General features: G+C 33.9%; 1 protein-coding gene across 1 annotated transcript in view; it reads left to right on the top strand.

Moving 5' to 3' along the window:
* RhoGAPp190 (Rho GTPase-activating protein 190) overlaps positions 1-26,990 on the top strand; it is a 218,402-nt gene that overhangs the window by 140,027 nt on the left and 51,385 nt on the right. Inside the window, 4 exon segments of the mRNA XM_067107727.1 lie at positions 5,343-5,387; positions 9,560-9,631; positions 9,634-9,704; positions 26,809-26,853. Coding sequence (XP_066963828.1) covers positions 5,343-5,387; positions 9,560-9,631; positions 9,634-9,704; positions 26,809-26,853 — 233 coding nt within the window.

Below are 26,990 nucleotides of genomic sequence, written 5' to 3'. Positions count from 1 at the left end.
TATTTAACACAATGCTTTAACCATGCTCCTGAAAAAAAAGAAAAGTGAAAGTTTGATTTCAAACTATTATATAATTTTCAACTGTTTTGAACTTTTTACCTGGTTGACTTGTATTGACAAGATTTATTAGTAAAAAGTATAGAAATCAAGAATGACCCAGGGTTGTACTGGACAAGATCCAGAAATCCTTGACTTCTCATGCATTGTCCTGTTTGTTGGTACCTCATATTTTTCAGGCAAGATTTTAAAATTTTAAGTTGATTAGAAAGGGAAGGTAAGATGAAAGCCTCAAGCACTCATTATTCGCAGTGCCAATGCATAAAGAAAACTAAAAGAACTAAACAGAATGAACTATTGAAAAAATGAACCAAATGAAATGAAAACTGTCTTGGCAAAAGGCAGTCCTAGGGAAATGCGCAGTTGACTGTAGCTGATGCATGCAAAGTGAGGCTGAAGCCTGTGAGGTACCACAGAGAAGGATAGTTAATGTACAGTAGAGAATTTTTAGATCTATACTAATAGGAGTCTGGCGAGATTGGGATCTTTGCGACCACAGGAATAAGTCATCGTGATTATTGGGACTCGGTTGAGTGTAAAAAGAAAATATTTGAAATGCGCTTACCCATATACATGTATAGAAGAATTTAGCAGTTTAATGTTCTCGTTGATTTTCCACAAACACTTGTTTTTCATGAAATAATGGTGTCTAGTTGATTTGCTGTACTGTTTACGTATACATGTTTTTTAAAGGTGGGATATTGGATGTGTAAAGGTTGTCACCCCATAATTTTTTGCTAGTATCTATCTGTACATTTGGCAATTGTCTGTAGGTTTCCATGATACACAAATTGCCGTAGTCAAGGGCTGAGGGAAACAGATTGTCTTTGTGAAGGGTGAATTATTCATAATCTAACCATAAACTCTCCTCTCCAATATATTAGGAAATCTTCTTAAACATTCACATATAATTTTAGGAGTCGATATATAAATCAAGTTATTTTATTTTACTAAATAATTCAGAGTATCTAAGATTAAGCGTTGAAAGTTCTTTGATGAAATTTTTTGTGTTTATAAATTTGATCTCATAGGAATAGTATCTATGCACTGAGGTTGACAGTATTAAGTGGCATCTCAGCTTAACAGAAGCTTTTGGGTCTGGCATTCAGATAAGTAAAATGTATTGTTAAGTAAAAAATACTCGATATTATATCCTACACTTGAATGTTTTCTAGCTATCTTACAGCTAATAGCAGTTCCACAAGAAGAGACAACTGTGGGATGGAATAACCATACTGTACACAGGCCACCTGTTTCTATTTTATGTTTCAAGACATAAAAGTAGCAGTAAGGTGTTTTTCTGTGCAGTATCAATAAATGTAGGGAATTTGGACATGTAAATGATGTAGGGAAAAGAAGAGTTTCAAAATGAATGATACAAGATCTGTTTACTGATTTTATTTTCCTATAGCATACACAAACATGTTCGCAAACTAAACAGCTAGCTACAGTTAAAAATTGTGCCATTTCAGTTTTGTAATCCACACAGCTTACTGCGTGTGTTAAGGCTGGGTGGCTTACAATCTCGGGAAGGTGATTTGCTTCCTTGATATGGTCTAGGACCTTTGATGCAAGGATGTTAATCAAAGAAATTCTAATGAAAATGCTATGGCTGTACACATTTTCACTTGTGGCTTCTTTCTCAGCTAAATTTTATCAAACGATTCTAAGTTCAATTTTTCTTGGAGCTTATTTTGAGAAACTTTAAATCTGTTAAAAATATATTTTCTGTATATAAATTTAAAAGTAGCCCAAACTGAATTTAGCCTATACTTTGTACATATTGTGGTTCACTAGGGAAGTGTTCATCTTGTAGGATACACTGCATATATTCAAGGTTTAATTACCATAGTTGTTCTGTCAGATGACAGTAATCTACTATTTTGTCATTGTGTTGCACTGCACAGGTCAGGGTTAAAAAAAAGATATTGTCATATTTGTTACAAGGTCTGTTTTTGGTTAATTTAGATAAATATGACTTAGAATAGTATGGGTATGGAATACCTGTATATAAATTGTCTTAATGGCAACTGTTCCTGTTAGTTGATTCTTGAAGTTCAAGGATTTGGCATAGTTAATGACAGCTTGGATGATTTCAACCTTGAGAAAAACAAAGACATCATAGCCAACAGCCTTTTATCAGTCTGCTACAAACTTTGAGAAGGAAAAACAATGTGTAGTATTGTAGGCACATTATGTGTGTGAATGAATTGATGTCAGTGACCACAGATGTGAATGCAATGGTGTTATGTAAGATGGTTGTTTTATTTTGTATTATGATTACAAATGTCTTTATAAATTTCAAGCTATCAACTATCTTTTGAGAAGTTAATGGTCGTTCGGGAATTTCCTTTGAATTTCATTCGCTCTCCTAATTTAGTCCCCTCATACAAGCATGGTCAGGAGTAACAATTGTATTTCTGTGGGAAATGGATGGTGACTTGAAAAGTTAACTTTACCATGAGAGCTTTGAAGATGACTGTGTAGTGATGTTGGCTAATGTGCACGTTACTTATTTTCTAAGAAATTTTTCCAGTTATTTGTTTTTCCTTTATAATCTTTGACTATTTCTTTGTACAAACCCTTTTCCCGTGGCTGGCTTGTGATCTTCTAGCTCTATATTTTAAAGAATTCATTTAGTGAGAACTAATTTCAGTTGTAGTTCTTTCTCCTACTCTTGGGTTATGTTTTCTTAATATTATTATGTAATACATTCATTCATACCAAGCTATGCTGGTAGATTTGTGTTCAGCAGTTACAAAATCCAACCAAAGCCATTTGTGTGGATTGCTGTACAGCATTGAAAGGGAAGGCCTTGATAGGATATGTGAAGGGTTCCTCATTTTGCACTTTGGATGCAGGAAGTCTTGTGTATAAAATATAGAGATTTTGCATTGCCTTTCTGATTTTCTTAAAGTAGTTGATGAACAGGTAAAAGCTACTTACATACTACAGTATTTGTATGTTTATGAAATGTTTGCCTCTCTCTGTTAGTTTTGCATGAAGCTGTCCTTCTCTGGTGTTGATACAGATTTTCATTTCAATACTGATAAGGTTATTATAGTAGTCAATGGTTTTTGATAAAAAAAAATGTATTTTGGCATCATTTCAGGGTTTTAAATGGCAAAATCATTGCTGATATGAAAATATCATTTCATAAATATGATACAGATGGAACTACATTTCAGTATCATCGACTAGGAGAGATTTGTTCGGCCACTATTCGTTGCCTGTATTTGCCTTTAGTAATGATTTTGAAAGACTTTGTAAACAAATGTGGGTTTAGAATAGAATGTTAATCATTTTGATGAAATGTCAGAAAGTGAACAATTATTATCAGAACTATTTAATGATATTTTTGTACATTCATGAAAAATGTTTGATCATTACTATATTTTAGTTTTCACAACTTGTAAAGCACTTTTCATCTAAGTCATCAAGGTATATAACACATTGGACATGATATTTTTAACAGAAATTTTTACTTTTTGAAAAATTTTAATTGATATAAAACCTAGAGATAAATTTTGGTTTTCATCATTGATCCAAAGTGTCTTGCATTTCCATAAATTGACTTACAAAATCAAAAAGAAATGTTGCCCAGGATTGTTTGTTTAATAATATTTTGACTTTTTTAAGTTGTTGAATTCAGAAGTGTAGATTTCAATAGTACAGTATAGGCAAAGGAACATCATAGACAGACAGATTTCATATCTCTTGGAAATTATGACATAGTAGACTTTCCAGCAACCTTACACACATTCTGTGGTTCTAGTATCTAGTTTTTAATGAGAAAATCAAGTTATTGTCAGAGTTTATTGTTAGACATCAAGCATTAGATATTATATGTAACTGCTTTGCTATTACAATACCAAGTATTTTTTTACATGTTCTTGATGAAACGTACTGTACCGAGGTGCAACGTCTTAACTTTTTATCAATAAGATCTGTACTACTGGCATCTTACAAGATACTGCTGATGCTGCTGTTGAACCCATTTGGCAAACTGTGTCTGACAGTTATTGTTGGTGTGGTCATATGGCACAGTGCAGCAGTATTGTTTTACAGTATATTTTCCATTTTTCATCAGAATTTTGGAAATTGGCTTTAGAGATTCTTAATAGTTTTTATAAATCTGAAATACTGCCAAAATAGTTTTTGCCATAGTAATTTTCTATTATCTTGCTTATAATAAGTTATTGTATTAAAGAAACTTGGCAAGTGTCGAATTCTTAAAATGTTTTTTTAATTAATTTATTAGCGTATTTTTAACAGTCTTTGTGTGTTGGTAAGATCTTTACATGATAAGACAGATTTAAAAGAATTGTACAGTATCTGTTTTTGACCTCTCAAGTGTTTTGTGTGTGACCAATGTGGTTCACAGAGCAATTTTTCTGTTATTGAGTTTATATTCTTTGTTAGGAAGACTGCCATGTTCAGATTGATAAAACAAAGCTCATCAAAATACATATTGTACTGTATTTTGATGAGGTAGGTTACCAGGGAACAGAATTTTTTCTAGGAACATATATCAAGCAAAGGTGAATAGCATTTTGGTTATGTTTTGAAACATCAACATTTGCAAACTTTATTTTGTATATAGTCAAAATGAAAATTACATTATTGTAGAGTCTGCAGTTGTACTTCAGTAACTTTGTTCCAAGAGCTGAGGATTAGATTTATGGATTTTTTGCTGTTTTTGACATCGAGAATTTCTTTTTAAAAAAGAAACGGAAAATGGTTTTTCTAGAGATACTTTATAAATGTAAGTGTTAATTTGAAAATTGGCTTGTATCTTTTTCTTTGCACTTAGCAAATTTACTTTTCTGTATTTTGCAGTACTGTTGAATATTTGCTTTTCATGTCATCCAGTTATTTAACAAGCGTAAAATGTAAATTTATGGAAGATGTATCATTTTTTATGCCGGAAACGAATCTTACTTAAAGAAGAGGAAATGAAAGAGGACGCCCAAAGAACTTATAAAATTATTTATTTGTGAAGTCATCCAGAGGGTGAGTGTAGTGTTAGTGGATTGCAATATAGCGATCGGGGAAGAAATGAAAATGAAGCAGGTAATAGTCAGAGTTTAACGATGACAGCTTGCAATTAAGTAAGGTAAAGCTGTTCGGGTTGGGAGCTATATGAACAGGCAGTTTTAACCATTTTTTTGTTTTCATATGATTTAACCAAAAGTAAGTTGTTAGAAACACTTGGCAGGTCTCGATTTCACCCTATACATTATCAATGATTCATATTACAGTAAGTCTTTATTTTCGTTCATTAGCAGACCTGAGTGGATCACGCGACTCTCTCACCACACGTGACTCAGGTGACTTTTGTTATGTATCTAAATGTTTCCAGTCATTATCTATTTACAATATGGCTGTGTCTAGACTTACATGCAGGGTTGCTCACATGCTTCAGAACAGTTCTTCGTACATATTTTACACATACATATACTACCAAGCACATGTATTAAGTTTGTAGCTACTTGTTGTATTATTGTAAGCTTTAATTCTGATATCAGGTATTTGATTTGTACTATATTAATGGCAAATGATATTCATTTTGCTTTTGCATGAAAAATTTGATAATACTTCTGGTGTTGTAGAATGTAGAATAGATTACTCTACGACAGAAAGATTAGGTAGAAAACTACATGGAAATTTATGCCATTGATGTCAACATTTAAGCTTTGATTTAATTGGAAACATCTCATTCATTTAGCTTGCATAATTTTTATGAAATATTGAACCTATTGCTAATTTTCTCATCACTATGGCTAGTATAATATGGTGCTAAAGGGGATACACTGTCACTATTAAATTCTTGTCATTTATGGGGAAGGTATTATTTTTTCATGAGTAGTAATTGATTGAGTGTGCATAATATGGAACTTTCAGTTTTCCTAATTGAAGATCATACAGTAAGTTGTTCCTGAGTTTGTGTTGTTTGCATAACAGCAGTGTTCCTGTGAGTTCCCCATTATATTGGTTGTAACAGTCAGTGTAGGTAATCATTCAGTTCTTGGGAGTTATGGAATAAGGGATTATATTGACTTTTGTCAGTACTTACCTGTTAGTTACTGCCAGGTCCAGGAAAATCAACTTTTTTATGAAGTTGATTACAAGGCAAGTACTGTATAACTATTTCAAGATATGAGCATGTTATATTTATTAGCATTCATAACATTGAAGCAGTGACATAGAAACTGTGCTGATATTTTTCTTGTTTATGCCACGTGCACTTAGTAGGAAGCCTTGGTTAGCTGTGCTAAAGTTACTTATTGCCCCGGTTATTTTTGAGCGATGGAAGTGATAGGAAGATAAATTGAACATTGCTATTAAATTATGTAGTGTAGTACAGCTTTTATAACAATCTTGACAATGATTTTGTACATAGACTTTCATTTATTACTTTTATAATTGATAGCTGTTGCTTTGAGTATTAGTATGATTTATATTACCTATCATCCCAGTGAATTCATCAGGTGCCACAGTTTTAAGTCATGTTATATAGAAATAAATATGTTGATAAAGCATTGATATTTCAGCGAATATTACCGTGCGTAGAAACTTAGCTTTATTGTGATAACTTCCATTGAACATTTTACCCGTGACCGTGAACTATCTAAATACAGTGCATCAAATGTAGTAAAGCTACTTCAGATATACCTTACTTTGTTGGACTAAAAAAATATAGTGAGACCATAAATGGGTTATTATAGTTTCTTATTTTCAGTACTTGAGATATTTGAAAATCCTTGGGTATATGAAATATCATCCTAATGGACATTAGCACCTTTTGTTGCTTACAGCTTAAAGTTTGACATTGGCAGTATATTTTTATATTGTTATTTGTAATAGAACATGTAATATATCTGTACTGCATCTATCACATCTCGGTATTTTAGCATTTATCTTACCTATTTATACTTTTGTTGAAAATTGTAAACTTAAATTTTAGGGTTCTTCTTAATCTCTGATTGTCAATACTATGATTGAGAGTATTTTAAGAAAAGCATAAAACTTATTCAAAGCCACAACTTATATATCCTATTTTGCCACCAAAAGTTACCTCCTTAACGAAACTGGTGTAAAGTTTAGGAATATTGAATAAAACTTATGTACGTTTAGAAATAAAGTAATACTTGGGTAAAATTTAGGAATAATTTTGTGATACTGAAGTAAAGTTTAGAAATTATTTAGCTAAACTAGCTAAAGTTTTGGAATAATTTAGTAAAAAAGATGAAGTTTAGGAATAATGTAAATAAAGCTCATAAAATTTTAGAAATGATTCAGTGAAATAGGGTAATGTTTAGGAACAGTTTAGTGAAATAGGGTAACGTTTAGGAACAGTTTAGTGAAACGGGTAAAATTTAGGAATAATGTAGAGAAACATGGAAAAAATATAGGAACCATGTAGTAAAACTGTGGTAAAGTTTACAGAAAGTTCAATAACACTAAGGTGAATTAAGAAATAGCATAGTGGAACTGATAAATTTCAAGAATAATCGAGTTTTCATTTTTATTTTTGTTGAAATGCATGACTGAAAGCTGTTCTCTTTCTCTCAAGTTGAAACTCACACACATCAGTGTTTATCTTGATTTAATTATTAAATACACACTAAATCCAGTTGTTGAAAACCACCAAAATAAAAATTTCTTGCTGAAAAAGGGTTTAGTAGTAATGTCATTAATATGAAAAATATTGAAACTACAGACTTCCTATGGTACTAAAGTTATTTACGACGTACACTAAAGTGTTTGTTCTATGTAGACTCTGGAAAAGAGAAAAACCAGACGAAGCAATAAAATTCCAAACAAATATATATTTTATGGTTCTCAGATAATATACTTAAGTTTATCCAAATTTTTGTGTGAAGATTGACATGAAAAAACTGAGAATTCTTTGTGGAATTGGTAATTGTTTGTTGTGATTAGTCAAGTCTTATGTATGTTGAAATACCTTTCAGCAGTTTAATAAATTGACAGCTTAACGTAATTTTCATGAAAAATTGTTTAGATATTTTTATAACATCCTTTAATGGTAAATTGGGCTTATAAGTTTTTTTAGGTACTTTAATGTAGTGATTTTGCACAGTAATTGAAATGCACTTTAACTTTGACTTTATAATGCTGGCTCTCCCCTGCTCAGTATTATATACTTGTGGTAAGATCATAATTCATTATTTTTGAGTAATCGCAACTCCCTGACCTATTATGCAACACTAGATTGCATAAAGTAACTTGAAGAGATGAGGATTATCAGAGGGAAAGAAGTAAAAATCGTAAGGTTGGACATCCGAGATACTTGCAAAAAAAAAAAAAGGAAGATTAGACAAATTATACACCGGACAGGAAAAAAAATGAGAGAATATGCTGTATGTTTTGTGTAGCATATATGTTTTTAAGTTTTTTGAGGTTTGCAGTTAAGCCAATTTAATATGTTGTATTATTTGATATCTAAACATTGTCTGTGATGAATGAAGCAATTGGTTCTAGTTAGCTGTTAAAAAAACAAAAGGTAGATTAGCATCAGAGTATGATATATTTCAAAGAAACGATTGATGTTCATTTTTTTCTGTATATGTGGCTTTTGTTGAACTTCTAAAGATGAGCCATTTTCTTTCTAAAGATGTGATTTACTTATATTTCTGCATTAAATTTTGCCTATAACTTTGTTGAAGTAATGTTATTTTGCATATTAGCAGTTAAATCTGTAAGAATTATTTTTGCTTAGCAATCTATTGATGTAAAAGAAGTAGCATCTAAGTTTCTCTTGTACTGTGCTTTGCTCTATGGTCTTTTAATATTCCATGCAATTCTGTTGGTTAAGTTTTTTCTTTGTTTCTGTCTACGCTTTAACTGTTTTTTGTAGATGATGTGTCAGAAAATAAATTTTTGCTGCTGAAGTGGTCTCCATTACACTTGGCATATACAAAATAGCTAGTATAACTTCTAGGTTTAGTAAATATACTTTGTTGATGGAGTTGCTTATGTTTCAATATTGCCAGGCACAATGACATGTATATGTTCATTACTATCTTAGCATTTAAAAGTACAGTAGTGTTGAAAAATATTCTAGTAGTTGTTACGAAGATTTTCTTAAAATGAATGTGATACAGTACTCTGTAGCCTTAAACATTTCGTAATAAGAGACAGTTTATTTCTGTGTTTATTTAATTTTTTAGTGCACTGCATGAATTATGGAATCTAGCAGTTTTATTTTTACTGTATGTTCTAGTTACCTGTAGATTATTTATCTGTAAAAATGACAACTGTAGTAAATAAATGTTGATAAAATTTTTTTATTTTCTTGTATGAACATTAAGGAATTTGGAAGTTCCTTGTGTTGATTATAAATCAGTAAGTAGCAAACATATGATAATTTGATTGTGAATATTTTAATGAGTTTTAGTGTTTTTTCAAGATTTGTAATATTCTTTGTGAATTTTGACTTTTAATTAGTGTATTTACATTGTGTTACCAATTTTAACAGGTTGGGTAGATGATAGCATATGTCCACGACGTTCTGATGATTACTGGGGGCGAGAATTTATGTCTCTGAAATTCTGACTGGCCGTCGACCTAAACATCCCCTACCCCCATCGAAACCTAGACAGAAAACAAGTCAGACTTTGAAGGTTAGTAAAATGTGTCATTGTAAATTATCAGAGCTTTTGGTGTGCTGTGATTTCATTTTTTTTTTTCAAAACTATTATTTATGTAAATATTAGAATTGGCCTATATGACATGCAGTTAAATAGCTACGAACATGTGATATTTTAAAGACTGGAAAAAATTAAGGAGATGGCTTACATTCATGATGGGGGGAACTGAAAACAGCACTTAACAATTCAGATTTCTATGCACCATTTTAAGTTGCACTTAAGAATGAACCTAATGGCATGTTACATAGTAAACTAGTTTTTAACATTTTCTGGTCTTAAAAAATATTGTTAGGAGCTGAATTCTTAGTAATGAAGGCCCTTTGGATTCAATAACTTTAACATATAAAATAGGCAAATATCTACAGTATATGTTTTGGAGTGAACATATAAAATAGGCAAATATCTACAGTATATGTTTTGGAGTGAGTTTCAAGGATTCGTATAGGAAGGTTGTTACTGATACAAATTTTTCATTAATGTTTTACTTCCTAAGTCATTCGATTATGTTATGGGGATTGTTTTGTTAGCCTCTTGAAGGCAGTCATCTGCTTTCCACCCATTCCCCATCCTCACCCCCAAGGTCATGTGATCTTAATGTACTGTATATACCAATTTTATTTCTTGTACTAGACCATCATAAGCATTGAAGATTTAAATTATTAGTACACAACAAAAAATATAGAAGTTCTGGTGTTTTACAACTGTCATAACCAGCAGACCAAATGCACTCATTTTTAGTAGAGTATGATAAATGTTTGTAAGATGCAATAAATTTATCATTCATCCTTGTGAATCATTAAAGATTCTGCAAAAGGGTAGATTGAAATGTTGCTTAATGATTAACCGTGCTTAGTTTTTGTGAACAGCGACTATTGAAGACATCGATGAAGATTTTTAATTAAGATGTTTTGGATTTTAACTAAATGTCTACTCAGTCTTAATTGAAATTTAGAAATTTGCCTTTGGAGGGAAAATTCATTTTTCTATTTTATAGAAAGCCTCAAATGAGATTTGCTGTTATGGCTTTGTTGTTATTTCATAATGTTTGGCATCATACCCTTAAATTTTTGTACCAATGCTGATGAGTGTAAACAAAGTACTCTGCTATTAGATAAATAGAATGCTTTTTAAAGCCATTGGTAAATCCATTTGTTTTCATCAGCATTATAAGTGGTGATAGATAAATTGTTTAAGTTGTTTTAAAGGCAAAGTCATTACACTGGCACTTTAACTTACTTGATAATTTAGTTTCCTGCCTCCTGATAAGTAACAAAGACCCGGTACAGTACAGTCGGCCCTCGTTAAGCCTGACCTCATTATCTGGACTTCGGATAACGGACACTGAAGAGGTCATCCGATTTAAAATTAAGCGTAATGTTGATACGTTTAGATGGATTACTGTTGTTCCTGCGCTCGTCGTGACTATTTTCCTTTTATTTACCAGATGTAAATAAAAACTTTTCATTATATTTTTTATTTTATAAATACTGTTCTGTATTTATACTGCTTATGAACTGAAATGCCTTCAACATTGCCAATTTAACCCAGCACGGTATGTACCGTCGTTAAGAAACGCTGTTGTCTGGAACGGTAGGAAGTATCTTAGCCAGTCAGTGAGCATTAACAGTTTTACCTATCTGCTGCCCAAATGGTAGCTGCAGTATGATGCTTTGTATGTTTTTTAGGAAAGAAACGACATGACAAAGGTAAACTTTATGAAGACAAAAGCCGAGTTACTGAACAATACTTGTGTTTACATAGCAAATGACGGTTGCCATGGAGATCTGCTAGCCAATGACAGCCCTCTACTTCTGTTTTATTTATAGACATATGTCATGATGGAAGTAAGTTTGAATGTTGCCATGATTGTCATTATTTGACTGCTGATAAAAATGGCTCAATAATTTGCTTTATATAATAATTTCTTCATGAAAACGTGAATTCAAAAATAATTTTAACTTTAATATAGTGGTATAAAAAAATCCCACAACAGTCTGTTGTGGTAATGTCATCACTGCGAATCCTATTCCCGGACCGTCCTCAGATTTATGACAGCAAACTGGTGGCGACGTCAGTAACAATAAAAAAAACCAACCCTCTCTGAGATCGATATGATGAAATGTATTTTATAGTCTTACTTATCGTTAAAATTCATAAGTTGAATTACAGTCATTTTGATCATGTATATTTTTGCATTTTAAAAATGTTTTTGTTGAAAACAAATTGTTTGTGAACTTATGGTGTTAATTGTCCCACTATTTTATTACTTATGATCTTAATCATCTTATTTATTTAACAGTATATTAATATAGATAATAATAAACTATAATGAATAAATAAGTAAAATAAAAAACCTGAAAAAAGAAAAAAAATCTTACTCTTCCTTTTGGAGACTCCACTTCATTTTACTTATTATTGTGCTCTTATGTCTCGGCCTAGGCATCTACATATGTGGCTGAATTCTAAAATTTTTATGATGTTTTATTCTTCATTTTTCATCTTTTACCACGAGCTTTCATTCAGACGTTTCTACATTGGCTTATTATCCATACCCTTTATAAAAATAATGAAATACAGTACTGTATATTTATAGGTATTATAGGTATATATATACAGGCGGTCCCTGGTTTACGGAGGGGGTTCTGTTTTTACGCCGTGTCGTAAGCCGAAAAGTGTCGTAAACCGAAAAATCATCGAAAATCGTCAAAAATTTTAAGAAAATCTTACTTTTAATGCTTTGGGTGTATTGAAAACTATGTAAACTACATTTTTATTGAGTTTTTCATAAAAAACCCTCCAAATTTTGATTATTTAGCCGTTTTGGAGCCATATTTCTTCCGTCGGATCGGCATACGACGCATCGTAACCCTGGAACATGCGTCGTAAACCGGGAAATAATTTCTGATGAATATATTTGAAAAGCGTCGTAACCTCGGAACGTCATAAGCCGGACCCGTCGTAAACCGGGGACTATCAGCTAAGACGGACACTCTAGCCCCCTATTAGTCCATCTCAATGAGGGTCGACTTTAGTACATATATGATACATAACACCCCAGAGCTGGTGTAGCAGTTGTGTGAAACTTTGTCTCACTCTTCTTCCCATTTTTGCTGTGTAGTGACATTTAAAGTCAGCAGTGAATGCAACAGGACAAGTAGGAATAATGAAATATAGTAAGAGTACTGTGTGCACTGCATGTGAGCATATATAGTATGTTTGTATGTCTGCTGATTTTATACTGTTCAAGCAGCTACTGTTTGGTATATCCAAATTAGATGTTGAACAAACATTTCATTAAAATCTCCATGTGTGCGTGTGTGTGTGTGTGTGCAGGGCTTATTAAAGATATATCACAGCATTATTGTTATTCAGTATGGTATGAAAAGATTTACTAAATCTTTACACTGTCAAAAATGTCTTAATCTACTTCACCTCAGGCAATTGGATATCTAGTCAAAACCTTGAGTAACTGTTGAATGAACTTCATTTACTGTGAATGAACTGCATTTACTGATAACCACAATTATGCTGATCACATTTTATAAAGGAATACTAACTTCAGTAAAACTGTGAGTAAAATAGATACACAATACTGGAGGGAAAGAGAGAATAGACACACTGTAATTGACAAACTGAGAACATTTTCATATAAATTCAGTAATACTAAAGTGAAAATCAGTAAATTTACAAGTACTGTATAGGTTATATGCTCATTTGCTGGTTACATGTTAATTGTACTTCCATAAGCAATTGTTTGAGTGTCTGTCTTTATGCTTCCTCCCTTTTTTTGTGCTTGCATTTTACATAGTTATTTTACTCCAAGTATTGATGAAGTTAATATTCCACAATAAAATGTGACCAATATAATTTTGTGTACCAGTAAATACTTACAGCACATTGCGTTTTTACCAGTGCTTCAACAAGTGATCTATGGTAGCGTAAGCTCAGGTAGCTTACAGTGTGTTTTGTACGCTATTCTGAATAAGTAAATATTACCATAACACACACACACATGAGAGACAACGAAATGTGAGTACGAATGGGTAGCTACTCTCTCGGTATAAAATCAGCAGGCAAATGTGCATACAATTCACATGCAGTGCATATGGTACTTTTTCATTGTTATATGTTGTGCCTCAGTGTATTAATGAAATTATTACTTAGCTGAACAGCTTGCACAATCCTCTTAAAAAATTGTCAGTATTAGTATTGGACCTAAAAAGGTCAATAAATATAAAACTTAGATCAACAAAACTCAAGACCATATCATTTTAGTTCCTTCTAACAATTGTAATTCACTCTTAACATAATTGATCTTTTGTTACGATCTTTGTCATTTAAGAAATCCACAAAAAATGTATGAGAACAAAGGTGATAGGCTGAGCAATGCTGTCCAAAAATGCTGATATTTTTTTATAGTTTTATTTCTGATTTGTTGTGTATTTTATTATATAACTATATAATCTAATTTGATATATATTTTTGTACATCATGAACTTATGTCTTGATGTATACTGTCCATTTAACATTGAAGTGGACAAAATAAAGCCTAAGTCAAAGTTAGTCAGGAATGCTAGGATTTAAATGTCACTTGTGTTCACATGGTACATTTGCATATATACATCGCATGTTATGATACATATATATATATATATATATATATATATATATATATATATATATATATATATATATATATATATATATATATATATATATATATATATATACACACAGACTATTTGTGTGTGTGTGTTTGTTCACATTTATATCAAGAATTACACTTTAGCATCTACAGTATATGTAACTGTTCTTCAAAAAAAGCAACTTGTTTTTTCAGACGTGTAATCAGGTAATTTACGCTGTCACTTTTCTCAATATTAACCCCTGTTATAATCCCTACAGATAAAAGAATTAATTGTCATATAAAAGAGCATGAAGTTTTATTATTAAACACAGACTAGGCAATAGTTTGATCACAGGTTCATTCATGTGATAGAGAAAATGTAGCATGGAAAACACACCCACAGAGTAATTCAAACATGTCTAGGTCGACCCAGTTGCTATGCCGCAAATTAGATGTAAAAGATGGATACAGGCAGTCCCTGGTTAACGGCGGGCTCGATTAACAGCAATCCAGTTTTATGGCGCTTGTCTAGCGATGAAAATCGGCAATTTTCGGCGCCAAAAATCGCTGATTTCCGCTTATTGGCGCCGATAATTGGGTATTGGCACCGATACATACCTAACAGAGGCACCGATAACCGAAAATCGGCGCTTTTTGGCGCCGAAAAAGCGCCGGAATCGCCGGTTTTCAGTTAGCGGCAATTTTCGGTTATCATCACACCCTCAGAAACAGAACCCTGCTGATAACCGGGAACTGCCTGTATTGATGTGAAGTACAGACTCTACATGGCAGACAAACACACTAAATGCTCAAGTGAGTGGGAGAAAGGTACACAGTGGGGCATGTTGGGACAGTTGCCTTGGAAACCGGGGTAGAGTGGCAAGTATCAGTCGTGTTCACTTCAGCATCTGTTATGATTAGCGAGCTTATAGGATTATTCTGTTAAGTGCAGCTTGGATGTATCAAAAGTCTGTTAAGTTTAGGTGCCAGTGTATTTAAAAAAATATTTTGTGGAAAATAACGTAAAGCTTTGAGTAAAGTATTTTCAAAAGGATTTCATTGAAATCCTTTGCATGTTGCAGAGGAAATGTATCCCCTCTTGTGTGGAAATTGCAAAACCAATTGTGTACCAGATAAGAGGTAATGCCATTCCTTGTAACTAATTACTGTAAATGTACTTACACTTGAGAAAAGGGAAGATTTGCAGGAGGTGGTAATTTGTAACTCGTTTCATCGTCACAGCTTATTTCCTTGACTTTTGACTAGTGATTGCATTTTGCAGTGGTTTTAAAAACATTGCATGCGAATGCTTACTTTTTTATTATAAACAAGCTTCATCATATGTCATTGCAAAATGAAGGCACTTCAGGCACTGAAGTTTTAAGGCATTTATGATTCTTGGTATTTTGATAGTTGTTTTTTTTTGGCTATACTGCATATCATATGTTTTCTGTATATGTTTGTGAGGTAAGTTTGAATGGCATAGAATACATTGCAGTAATTCATTTGAATTTTTGTTATCTGTTAGAATGAAAAGAGCAAAAACACTAGAAATGCTAAGCATGTGCTTAATAGTAAAATACTTCGAAAGTAAGATAACTGTTATGTCCTAAGATCAGTTGTATTGTGCTGATATGCATGAAAACATCTTGTATGTCTTTTTTTTTTTGTGACATTCCTTAACTGTATGGCAGATATATATTGAAAATAATGGCCTGCACAGACATACTAGATTTTGTTTGTGCTATAATGACTCTGTTCATGTGAACTGGCCCCTTAGAATAAGTTATCAAAGTTCCTTCAATTTTTTTGCCATACATTATAATCCAAGAATGTTGAAGTCAGGATTTAATACTATTTAAAGAAGAGAATTTTACCATAAGCTTTATGCCGTAGGTTTAATGAAATACAAAGTGTGACAAATACAGTAGAACCCCAGTCCTCGACCATATCAAACTCGACATAATTTGGTTTTGACGTGAAATGTCCAGTAAATTTTGCATCGGAGCTCAAACAAAAAACCGCAGTCCGACCCGATGGACCATATGATTTTTGTAAACAAGGTGCTTCATGTATCAGTCAGTCTCGCGCTAGTTGGCACGTTGTTCCTGTGTGTCATTTAAACCCCTCTCAGCTGTGCTTCAAGTGTCTTGAGCTATTTCCTTAGTTTTTGTGGCTTTTTGTACCGTATTTGATAAAAACATGGTCCCATGAAGTACAATACGGTATTGTAAGAGTAATATACGTACAGTATTCCAGTACTTTGTATGAAATTTACCATAAATACTACGGTACGTAAACGTTTATGTTACCACAACAGGCCACCAGGGCGGCACTATGGTTTGTTTACGTCCACTCATGGCAAATGGCTGAAAGGCAAGTTGCCGATGTATTGTAAGCAATTTTTCTTAAGTTTGTGATGAGACATAATTCAGCTTTTCAATATTTTACTAATATACCATAATAATTAGGCTTGTTTTTCAATGTTTTATTATTAGCAACAATTTTTGTGCCTACCCAGTACGGCATAGTACCTAGCCTATCTACAGCGCTTGGTCTCCCATCGGTAATACGGCCGCATTGGATGTAGGGCAGGTTTTTCATACAGTATACATTTAAAAATCAAAAAGTGCGTCTAATACAGTATGTTATTTAACTCTGAACTTAATGTAATTTATGTGTAATGTTTTGTATAAAAGTCAAGGTTAGGGTAACAACTGGTGGTCAAGAACGGATTAATCCGTTTTCAGTTATTTCTCATGGAAATCATTTATTCGGATCTTGACTGAATCACATCTCGACACTTCTTCTGGAACAGATTAGCATCAAGGTCCAGGGTTCTACTGTAGTAATAAAATGGCATTTTTCATAGTCCTTGTGAGGAGCATAGTCATAAAGAAGATATTAAAGAATGACTCCTCAGAAGGAAATGTATTGCATACAGTAAAATACTATGTATAGAATACAATTTACGTATGTTAAGGACATAACAGCCCTAATTGTATTTTGTGGTTCCGACCGTATGAATGAGATGTCACTTTGTAGTAGATTTAAATTGACCCTCTCAGATTCAGTTGATGTAAAAGTGTCACCCAATTCTCCACCATTGAGATTTTGATACCATGAAATTTTGTCATCTGTAGAAAAGGTGAAAGAGACTAAAAATATATTGTATTTATAATATCCATGTGTTTGATGGACACAGCTTGACTTAGAAAGGCCAAACCAAGAAAAACTTTGTATTGGCAGTTCAGAGTGAATTATTGCTTAGCTGTTGCCCAGCAGGCAGTTTAGGTGCATGAGGCACAGGCAGAATTGGTGGATGGCCTAAACCTTGAAGGGTGGACAGAAAATGCTGAACAAATGAGGTTCTACTTAAGGGACAGATGTGTAGTGAAAAAGTGGTTGAAATAGTTTAAGGAATATAGTACCTGCTCTTTCACCTTTTTTGTGATTAACTCCTGGTAAAATAGTAATAATGATGATGTGTAAATATATACTCAGTCCAGTGCGCAGTAGAAATTCTACATTTACATCAGGATTGAAACCAGTACTTACTCACAATGAAAGGCAAGGTTACTCAACTGAGCCACAAAGGTCATAAAGGAAATTGGTGCACAAGTACTTGAACAGTACCTGAGGATTTACCTGGGCTGACTACCCGCTTGTCATACCAACTATTTCACCCATAAACTCAATAGAATTTTATTGAAATTGCCCTTCCCAAGTTAATATGATTGAAATCAACTTACTGTAAAGGATAATCAAACAATGGTGTCATCTCGTTTTAGTTACAGGACGCTGGGTAATCAAACAAGGATTGCCATATTATTTATCATTAGAAATCAGGGTTACATTAGAATTTCTTCTAAAATAATTTTCCAAACATTTAATCTCAGTAATTTTGAGAAGGTGCAATATTAAGACTTGGAACACTTTGCAGTCTCAGTGTATGGTTGGCTTCATTCATTTTGGTACTAATTGCAACAAGCTAAGGAGACATCTGGCAACTCCACTATGTAACAGGTAATATTCCTGTTTTTATCAGAGGAGAAGCTATGGGCATTGGGACCTATTAAACTAAAGTTACTAAACATTAAGAATTGGCAAAAGCCCATTTACCAAATAACAGTAATGTTAGGTCAGTAACAACATTGTGGAATTCCTTGATGTATTTTTATCCTAACCTGATGTGCACCAAAAGTCTTGAAGCCAACTGTATAATTACCAAGATTATTTACTTTCTTATTGTCCAGATACTGATTGTCAGTGTTTGTCACTGGCTTTGTAATCATGATTTTTGGAGTTGTACTTTTATGTTTTGTAAGTTTTTATTTAATGGCAGACCCCATTACTGTACTCCTACAGAAATGTTCACAGTAAAATAAATTAGTGCTTTTTACCAAACAGTGCTTCTGTTTTCACAGCAGCATTTTCTTCAATAAATCCAGTGATTAAGATTAATAGAAATATGTAACAATAGAAAATTGGATATTTTCAGTGACTTGGAAGTGCTAATGAAGGCCTTCAAAACTATTTTTAAAAATATTTATGCAGCAGAATAAATTTTTAATATAAAAGTTAGATATACTGTGTGATGTTGATGTAATTGTGGAAGTATTCTGGATCACTACCCATTTTGGCTCTAAGGAAAGCGAAGAAACCGAAAGTACCCAAAGCTTTATCTACCATAACCAGATAAAATGCAAGCATGCAGATCAGTTATTATTTAAAATATGTAAATCCCATCATCTATGAATGGTAGACATGATGGCATAATGAACATGGTAACAACAAATTAAATTAGCTTGTGGACCGTAATGTTCCCACTGAAAAGAATGCCACTTTGATGTACTGCAAATTTATATTATCTTCAAATTGGCCATACTCATTTGATCTATGGTACTTGAATAACTTACATGACCGTATCCCTGTAAGGAGAGAATGCAGGTCAACCCTGACAGTTACACATATGTGATTGTCCTAGCTTCAATTCACAGTCAGTGTAAACATATCAGAGGAGCTTTATCTGACTTTTCATTTTCAACTTCTCCAAATATTGAATTTGTAAAGAATGTCAAGTTAAGATATACATACTGTATACTTGTACAGTATATGTGAAAAGTGGAATCTAGTTAAAGAGCATGGTTTAAATAAACCTTCAAATTTGCATTGGATATAAGAATGCAAGAAAATGGATCTGACATCTTTGCTGCTGCACTCTTGACTGATGTGCTAGATTGCAACATAAAGAGTTACTATTCTGCTCTGTCTCTACAGACTGTGGGCATAACAACCATCGACCATGCCACATTGAAAATATCCCTTCTCCTCCGGTCAGCAAAGTTAGCAATGATTGATCTGGTCAGTAGTTGGACAGATGACCTCCTTTAGCACCGGATTCTGTTGACATTTAGGAGACGTCTTTCTTATCCATGGTTAGAAACGTTGGGGCTAGTTAGTACTTGGATAAGTGACCTAGAAATCTCAGATGCTGTTGGTGCCTAGGAGACATCTCTCACATCTGTGATTCAAGTCTTGGGCTTACAACTTCCTGTCTTTACGCCTGATTCGTCGGGAGATCAACAGCACCTCCAAATTAAGTTTCAACAACTTGTTTTTTGGTTCCTACTCAGTCAAGAAGTTGTGTCTAGGAGCTCCATTTCTTTTGACTTGATGTAGTTACACTCCCCCCGTGAGGAGTGGGAGATGTAAGTAGTAGCTGCTGCTGCTGCAATTACCAGTTGATCCACTGCCCGAGAGAATGTTATGTGGATCTTAAAACAGTTTCAGGAATCTCAGGGTCCGAATAGGCACTCCTTTGACGGCAATGACACCAAGATAGTGCCATGGTTACACTATCCTCCTCCAGAGATTTTTCATTCTTCGAAACATTGACCAGGGCAGCGGGCTCCTACACTTCCTTTCTTCGAACTTAAGCACAGTTTTTTTTAGACTTTCAAGAGTCTCAAGATCCAAAGATAGACATTCTTAGGTGTGATAGCAACGACACTGTGGTAGTACCATGGTCAACAAAGGTCCTAGTGCCCTTTCATCTAATCTGTTGCAGTGCAGTGTACATGTACATGAGTAGACAGTAGAACATTCAGTACAGTAGCCAACCAGACACATCCCAAGCAAGTTTGATGTAATTATAACAATTTATTTGCTGAAGTCAGGAGATAAGGACAGTTGATCTGGGCACCTTGGCTTCCGGAAATTTGTTCAACCTCTGAAGAAGCTTGATTATAGTCCTTCTTTTCTCATCTTACTGAAGTTAGTGCTGTTCTGTTCTGTCTCCTCACACTCTTGAACAAAGCAAGACATCTTTGGTATTCATTTACATCTGGAATCTTGCATCTTTCACCATTCTACATGTTTCGAATGTGATCAGTGAGGTTGATCATTCCACTTCTGTGGTCTGTGGTTCCAACGAGAGTATGGCGTCTATGTTGCCTCCATAAAGACTAGGCTTTCAGCCCAATGCCAACGACTCATTCTTTAGCTTCGAGTTGGCTGAGAAATGGTGTCCAAATTGTCATTTCTCTGACTAATGAGATGATCCAACGAACTTACCCCACAACTTCCTGGTAGACATCGGTACGTTTCGGGCCAGATCTTTCGAGGGCGGGGGCATTGGTCTGTCCATCACATTCAGGAAGAACCTGTTGGTCGAGCACTGGGATGGAATGTAATCATGCAGATTACATTCATGTCCTTTTACCATGGGACGTTGACCATAAGTCCTTGGACTCCTTTTCCTTGGATCCTGTGGTGGATGCTCAACAAGTCATGTAGTTTACCCAGCTCATGAGGGACAGGTTGCGTCGTGCCTAAGGTGTGCGGCTGCAAAGAGAAAGTGTGTGAGGGACTGGCCTCCTCCCTTTCTCGTGTCTATTTTCCTCTTCCAGTGGGCAGAGGAACAGAAAACGAGCCATCATGTACTGGATCGGCATGCATACAGGTGATCTAGATGACTATCATATCTATAATCTAGCACCATTTGGATTAGAAGATGCAAATCCTTCCTTCTCTTTAGCAAGGGGAGAGAGGGCTGACTATGAGCAAACCAGTTGGTTATTCTTGGCTTTACAGTCTCGGACATTTTGGGTTCATCCAAACCTTTTCGATTCAAGGATATTACTTTCCTTTAATTTGAAATGCCCGGAAGTCTGATGATTTAACATCTCTCTTGTTCAGTAGATCAAGAGGTATGGTCTCCTTCCTTTACTCTTTCACGGCCAGGAAGAGAGTACCCAGATGAGCAGAGCTACCCGTCTGTTAAGAGGTTTACTCAGAATCCTCCCTACAAAAGTAAGTCTCCCACATTTAAAGACTGAAGGTTTGTATTTGTGTAGGAACAAATGACAAATTTTCAAAATAATTTGTATTTTTTCCAAACATGCAAACCTGAGATCTTTACATGAGGGTCCCACCCCTTACCACCCCCTATGCTCCTATCTGGGCCAAAAGGTAAACTGCGCAGAATTGAATGCGCACCGACTTTGTGGGCGGTGCTTCCACCCCTACCATTGGTAGCTGTTACCATAACCACTTTGAAAAAGTTTAACGGCTGGATTTCCAGCTTGCTCAAAGTAAATCCCTTATATAAAGACCTCAGGTTTGTATATTAGGAAAAATACAGATTACTTTAAATATTTGTAATTTTTCACAGTGTCTAAGAATTTAACGTTCTACAGTCTCTCCCCCATCTACCATATATTTTTGTATGTGTGTAAATATCAGTGTCTGCTCACTGCATTCTTTGGTTACCAGTTACAGTTGAAAAAAGATTGTAAGGGAATATATAGATGTTCTTTAGTAAAAGGTTGGTGAATACAAAATAAGATTTATAGTGTAAGAACTTGTGAAGACAAGAATCCATTAAATACAATGAGAATTCCTTGAACAGTCAGCAATCATTCATAAAGATTCAATTGTGTTACACCTTGAGAGAGAGATATCACCCTTAAAGATACACAGTAGTTAAAGATTTTTAACAATATTGTAGATTGTATAAAATTTTTAAAGAAAATTCAGTACATCAGAGGTCACAAATTTAATGTATTAATGTAAAGTAACCTTACAAAATCTGTAGTAGGTTACAATAAATTCTATACAATGCCAATGTGTGCTTCAGCCAACCTTCTGGTCTGTGGTTGCTGACTTTTGTATCTACGATACAAGTCTAACCAGAGCATCTTAACAAACTAAAGAATTCTTCCATTCAGAATAGCAGTGATGGCTGTATAACTTGTGGCATTTGCATTACCAAGATGTGAGAAAACTACATGCCTTGTCAGGTAGAATTACACTTGCTAATGTTGTGCTATCTGTTGTTCTGTCTTATGCTTTAGACTTGGATGCCAAAATCCAGACAGTAAGATTGCACCATAGCTCCTTTTGGTGTTTCAACCTTTTCTTTTACCTCGAAAAATATTGGGGAGCTTTTGCTCATTCACATTGAGAGCCATCTGCCGCTTCTTGAAGAAAACCATATATCTTACAGGTGATGACTCCTGGTTTTCTTGTCCACAGGCTAGCTGAGGAAGGAGATTTTCAAAATTGTGTCCTATTGGTTAAGGCAAATTATTCGTAGAGTGTAATCTGACATACCAGATGAATGTAGCAGGGTAAGAGTAATTGCGAACAAAATTAGGGCCCTCTCCACTCCCTTGGCTTGTAAAAGTAATGTTGAAATTGCTGCCATTTTAAATGCACAGGGATGATGGTGATGAGTCTGATAGTTTTCTAGCAGGCATTAACAGTGCAGCAAACTTACAGTATCTTTATTCATCTCCCTTCTACAGCCATGTAATCATACATTTTCATGGTAGTCAGAAATACTAATTATAGAAAAACTCAGTGGGAACGCCAAACAGCTTATACACCAGTAGATTTTACAAATTAAATAGGGCACTGGCAACAGATTATTACAAGTACTGATATCAGTAGTACTAGAAATTGACACTTTGAAATCAGCGGGTGATCCTTTCCGACGATGTGACGATAAGCGAAAATTGCAGATAACCGAAAATCAGCAATTTTCGGCCCTTATTGGCGCCATTAACCAAGTATTGGCACCGATAACTGGAGATCGGTGCCAATACCTATGCCCGATTATTGCCGCCGATAAGTGGAAATTGGCTATGTGCGCCAAAAATCACCAATTTTCATCGCTAGACAAGTGCTGTAAAACTGGATTGCCGATAACTGGTGATTGCCTGTACAATATATCAAGCTGAATCCTAAGTTGAGAATAGAATGTAAGAGCAATTATCTCTTGGAAACAATGTCTAATATATTTAGTAGTAAACCAATTCCAAGATATGGCATAAGTTTAGGCAAACAGACGAAAATTTTTCTAGTTCCCCACGGTTACAGTACTGAAAAAAGTGTAAAGAACCTGTGATACGAAATGAATATATAACCTTAGCGAACCACTTTACAGCCATAAGCTTCATAAAAAATTTTAGTGACAATTCCCACAAAATTAAGAAAATCAAATATAATTCAGTGAACTTGAAAACAGTATAAGATACATATCAGTTTAATCAGTTAAAGAATTTGAGGAATCCCTGTCTCACTGCAGTGAATCAGCCCTTGGGAAGATAGCATTTTGTTTGAAATTATTAAATGAATAGCACCACTAACAGCTGCTTACTAATTATGATATAGTACTGTAGGTAAAATAATATTTCCCACAGCAGGGCACAAGCCATGATTATTGTCATAGTTAACCCTGTGAAGACCCAGGCACTGCTAACAGTTACTGACCAGCACAGACCTAAGCAATGCTAACAGTTACCAACTAGTAAGGACCCCCAAGGAATGCTAACAGTTCCTGACCAGTAAAGATCCAAGCACTACTAACAGTTTCTGACCATTTTCATTAACTATCTCAAAGAATCATATCCAAAGAGGGTTTTAGTGAAAACAGAAACTGCCTGTTTTCTTTGGTATGCAAGACCTTTTTATACCATTTTGAGTTTTTATTCTGAAATAGCCACACAACAGTGGTAATACAAGGCTACCTACCTATGTTTATAGAAAACTTTGTTTACGACAAAGCTCATAAAATTCAAATGGACAATATTTAATTTGTTATATTTAAGTTAGAGATTAGATCTTTAAGGAAGTGCTCTTTAGAGTTTAGATCTTTATGGAAGTGCTCTAAGCAGTGAACTGTTCACATTAATAAGAAGTAACATTTTCTGTTCACATTAGGAAGAAATAACATTTTATGTCAGTTTTCATCCAGAACTAAAAGTAACTATATGGGTCATTTTGCAACTTTTAAATAACATCATTATGCTGAATGCATGGTTTGCTCAACTTTGATATAGTGAAAATAGATGCCTGGGCTTCATTAATAGGACTTCTATTCTTTATAGAATAAACAAAAGCTAATATATATTACCAAGGAAGAAAGGTGATGGAATTAAAGTAGAAATGAGAGAGCTCAATGCCCATAAGCCAAACAATTAAATTTTTGGACTTAATCTTTGACACTTGCATCATTTGAAAAAATCATATTGCATGTATAAAAAGCAAATATAAAAATGCTTTATAATAAGCAAAACTATTTTCATGCATGGTTTGCATACAGATCAATCCTAATGTTATATAAAGCAACAGTTTTGCTAATAATACAATCACCTTATGTCACTCGGTCAGAAAGGTAGTCTTGACTGTAATCTTTAAATGACATAACCATGGAAAATCACCTAAAACATAAGTCTTGAGGGGAAATTGGGTCATAAAATTGCCAAAAATGCTGATAATAATGAAAACCTTGGCAGATTCTGCATTTGAAACTTACACAGCAATTTTCATGATGCTCTGCTTTCACTAGTGGCTTACACTGGAATGCTTAGGAATTTGTTTTACACTGCTGTGTAAAATGTCTACCAATGTCAACTTTAAACTCCTGACCTTGCAAGTTAATGTCTTTGGGAGGGAAAATGCATATAATTCATAAACAGGTATTGTAAAATAATATGATGAACAACTCATTTCAGTTAACGAGAATTAGGCAAGGATTGCCTAAGTTCATCTTCTTCAAGCAATAAAATGCACACTGTTTAGCATCCTGTCCTTGGGTGGAAGAGGTGTTTGAGAATATTCAAGTGTGCTGTTAGTTTTGCATATATGTACTTTATAGTAAAGTAATGAGGATTAGTTTGTTATCCTGTTACTCATTCCTTTTCATTGTAACGCAGTGGATATTTTAAAGTGTGTACAGTACTGATATCCATGTTCAAGTAACTAAAATAAGGTTATTTTGAAACTTCCTTGGTAGATAAAGGGCGAGCCAGCAACTTCAGTAAATTTGAAAGTGTTATTGTAACAATTTAGGACATGGCAGACACAGTAACCTTATTTGAGAAAATCGCAGGTCTTGTCAAATTATAAATTCATTAATCCTATTTATTTTGACATTTTCATCCTTCTCACTTTGGGTGCTGAAATTTTTGAGGACTAAGGGAAACATGTATTGTTTCAAATTATCGGAAAAGTTTCTGTTGAAAGAAATTTTTTTTAATGTACTGTAAGTATTGCTGGTTTTTCCATTAGCAGTAAATTGTAATGATATTTTCTTGAGGAAAAGAAAAGAGAAGGGCATGTATACTACAATCTTTTGAAATGAAGATAAAGAAAATTATAAGGACACTTTATGTCACAGGAGGTGCAAAATTAAAAGTGCTTTTTTGCTTTTTGTTTTGTTTTGTTTTTTGTTTTTTTTTTCTGCTTTGCCTACACTTTTGCATAAAAGTCTTTGCAGTACAATCAAAGTGGACTGTAATGAATTTTACTGAAATGCAAAAGATGCTTATATAAAAGCTTTCACACAATAAGCTTGAAATAATGATTGAAAGCTATAAATTTTGAAATGCCTTCAGTTTCAAGATGTTTTATTCTTAGTAATAATGATTTTGTTTGCTATAGATTGAAAGTTATTGATGATTTTTCACAAAATCATCAAATATCAGTAGGTAAAAGGTACTCACATGAAAAAACTCAGATACAATTTTACTTTTATATATAAATTTTCATAGGAGCATTATCCCTTACATGTTTTTATATCAGTGTGCACTACAAAATGCTATCTCTCATGTTGTATGATATTCTTATCTAAAACATTCATAGGCAAACACATGTGAAAAAATTCCTTTAGGGATATATTTAGTTTAAACTAAACCCCATGCAAATTGCCAGTGTCATAATATTACACACTTTGTCTCCTAGCAGAAGCTGTTAAGAACATTCAAATAAGCCATGGTTTTATTGATTCATGAATGCTATTTTTCTCCTGTTTCAGTACATGTCGTAAGTGTTTCTCACAGGTAATATTTTGATTTAAAGTTGCTAATTGTGATGACCTCATGAGATGAAATGACCATGGCTTGGGTTTCTGAATTTTGACGTGTACCCATTCCTAACTTCCAGACGTTCCAGACGCTGAGTGAGGCAGTGTATCAGGTCACGAATAAGGTGTGTTGTATGGGCTGCTTTAATAACCCTTTACTTTGTTTTCTTCCTCATGAGTTTTGCTATAACACATTTCTTTTCACATAACATTATCTTCACCAGTTATGCTGCATCTTTGTAGATGTTATGGAAGCAGACAT

The sequence above is a fragment of the Macrobrachium rosenbergii genome, chromosome 8, assembly GCF_040412425.1.
Source record: "Macrobrachium rosenbergii isolate ZJJX-2024 chromosome 8, ASM4041242v1, whole genome shotgun sequence".
Lineage (NCBI taxonomy): Eukaryota > Metazoa > Arthropoda > Malacostraca > Decapoda > Palaemonidae > Macrobrachium > Macrobrachium rosenbergii.
Note: the sequence above shows the minus strand (reverse complement) of the source record. Positions and strands in the feature narration are given on the sequence as shown.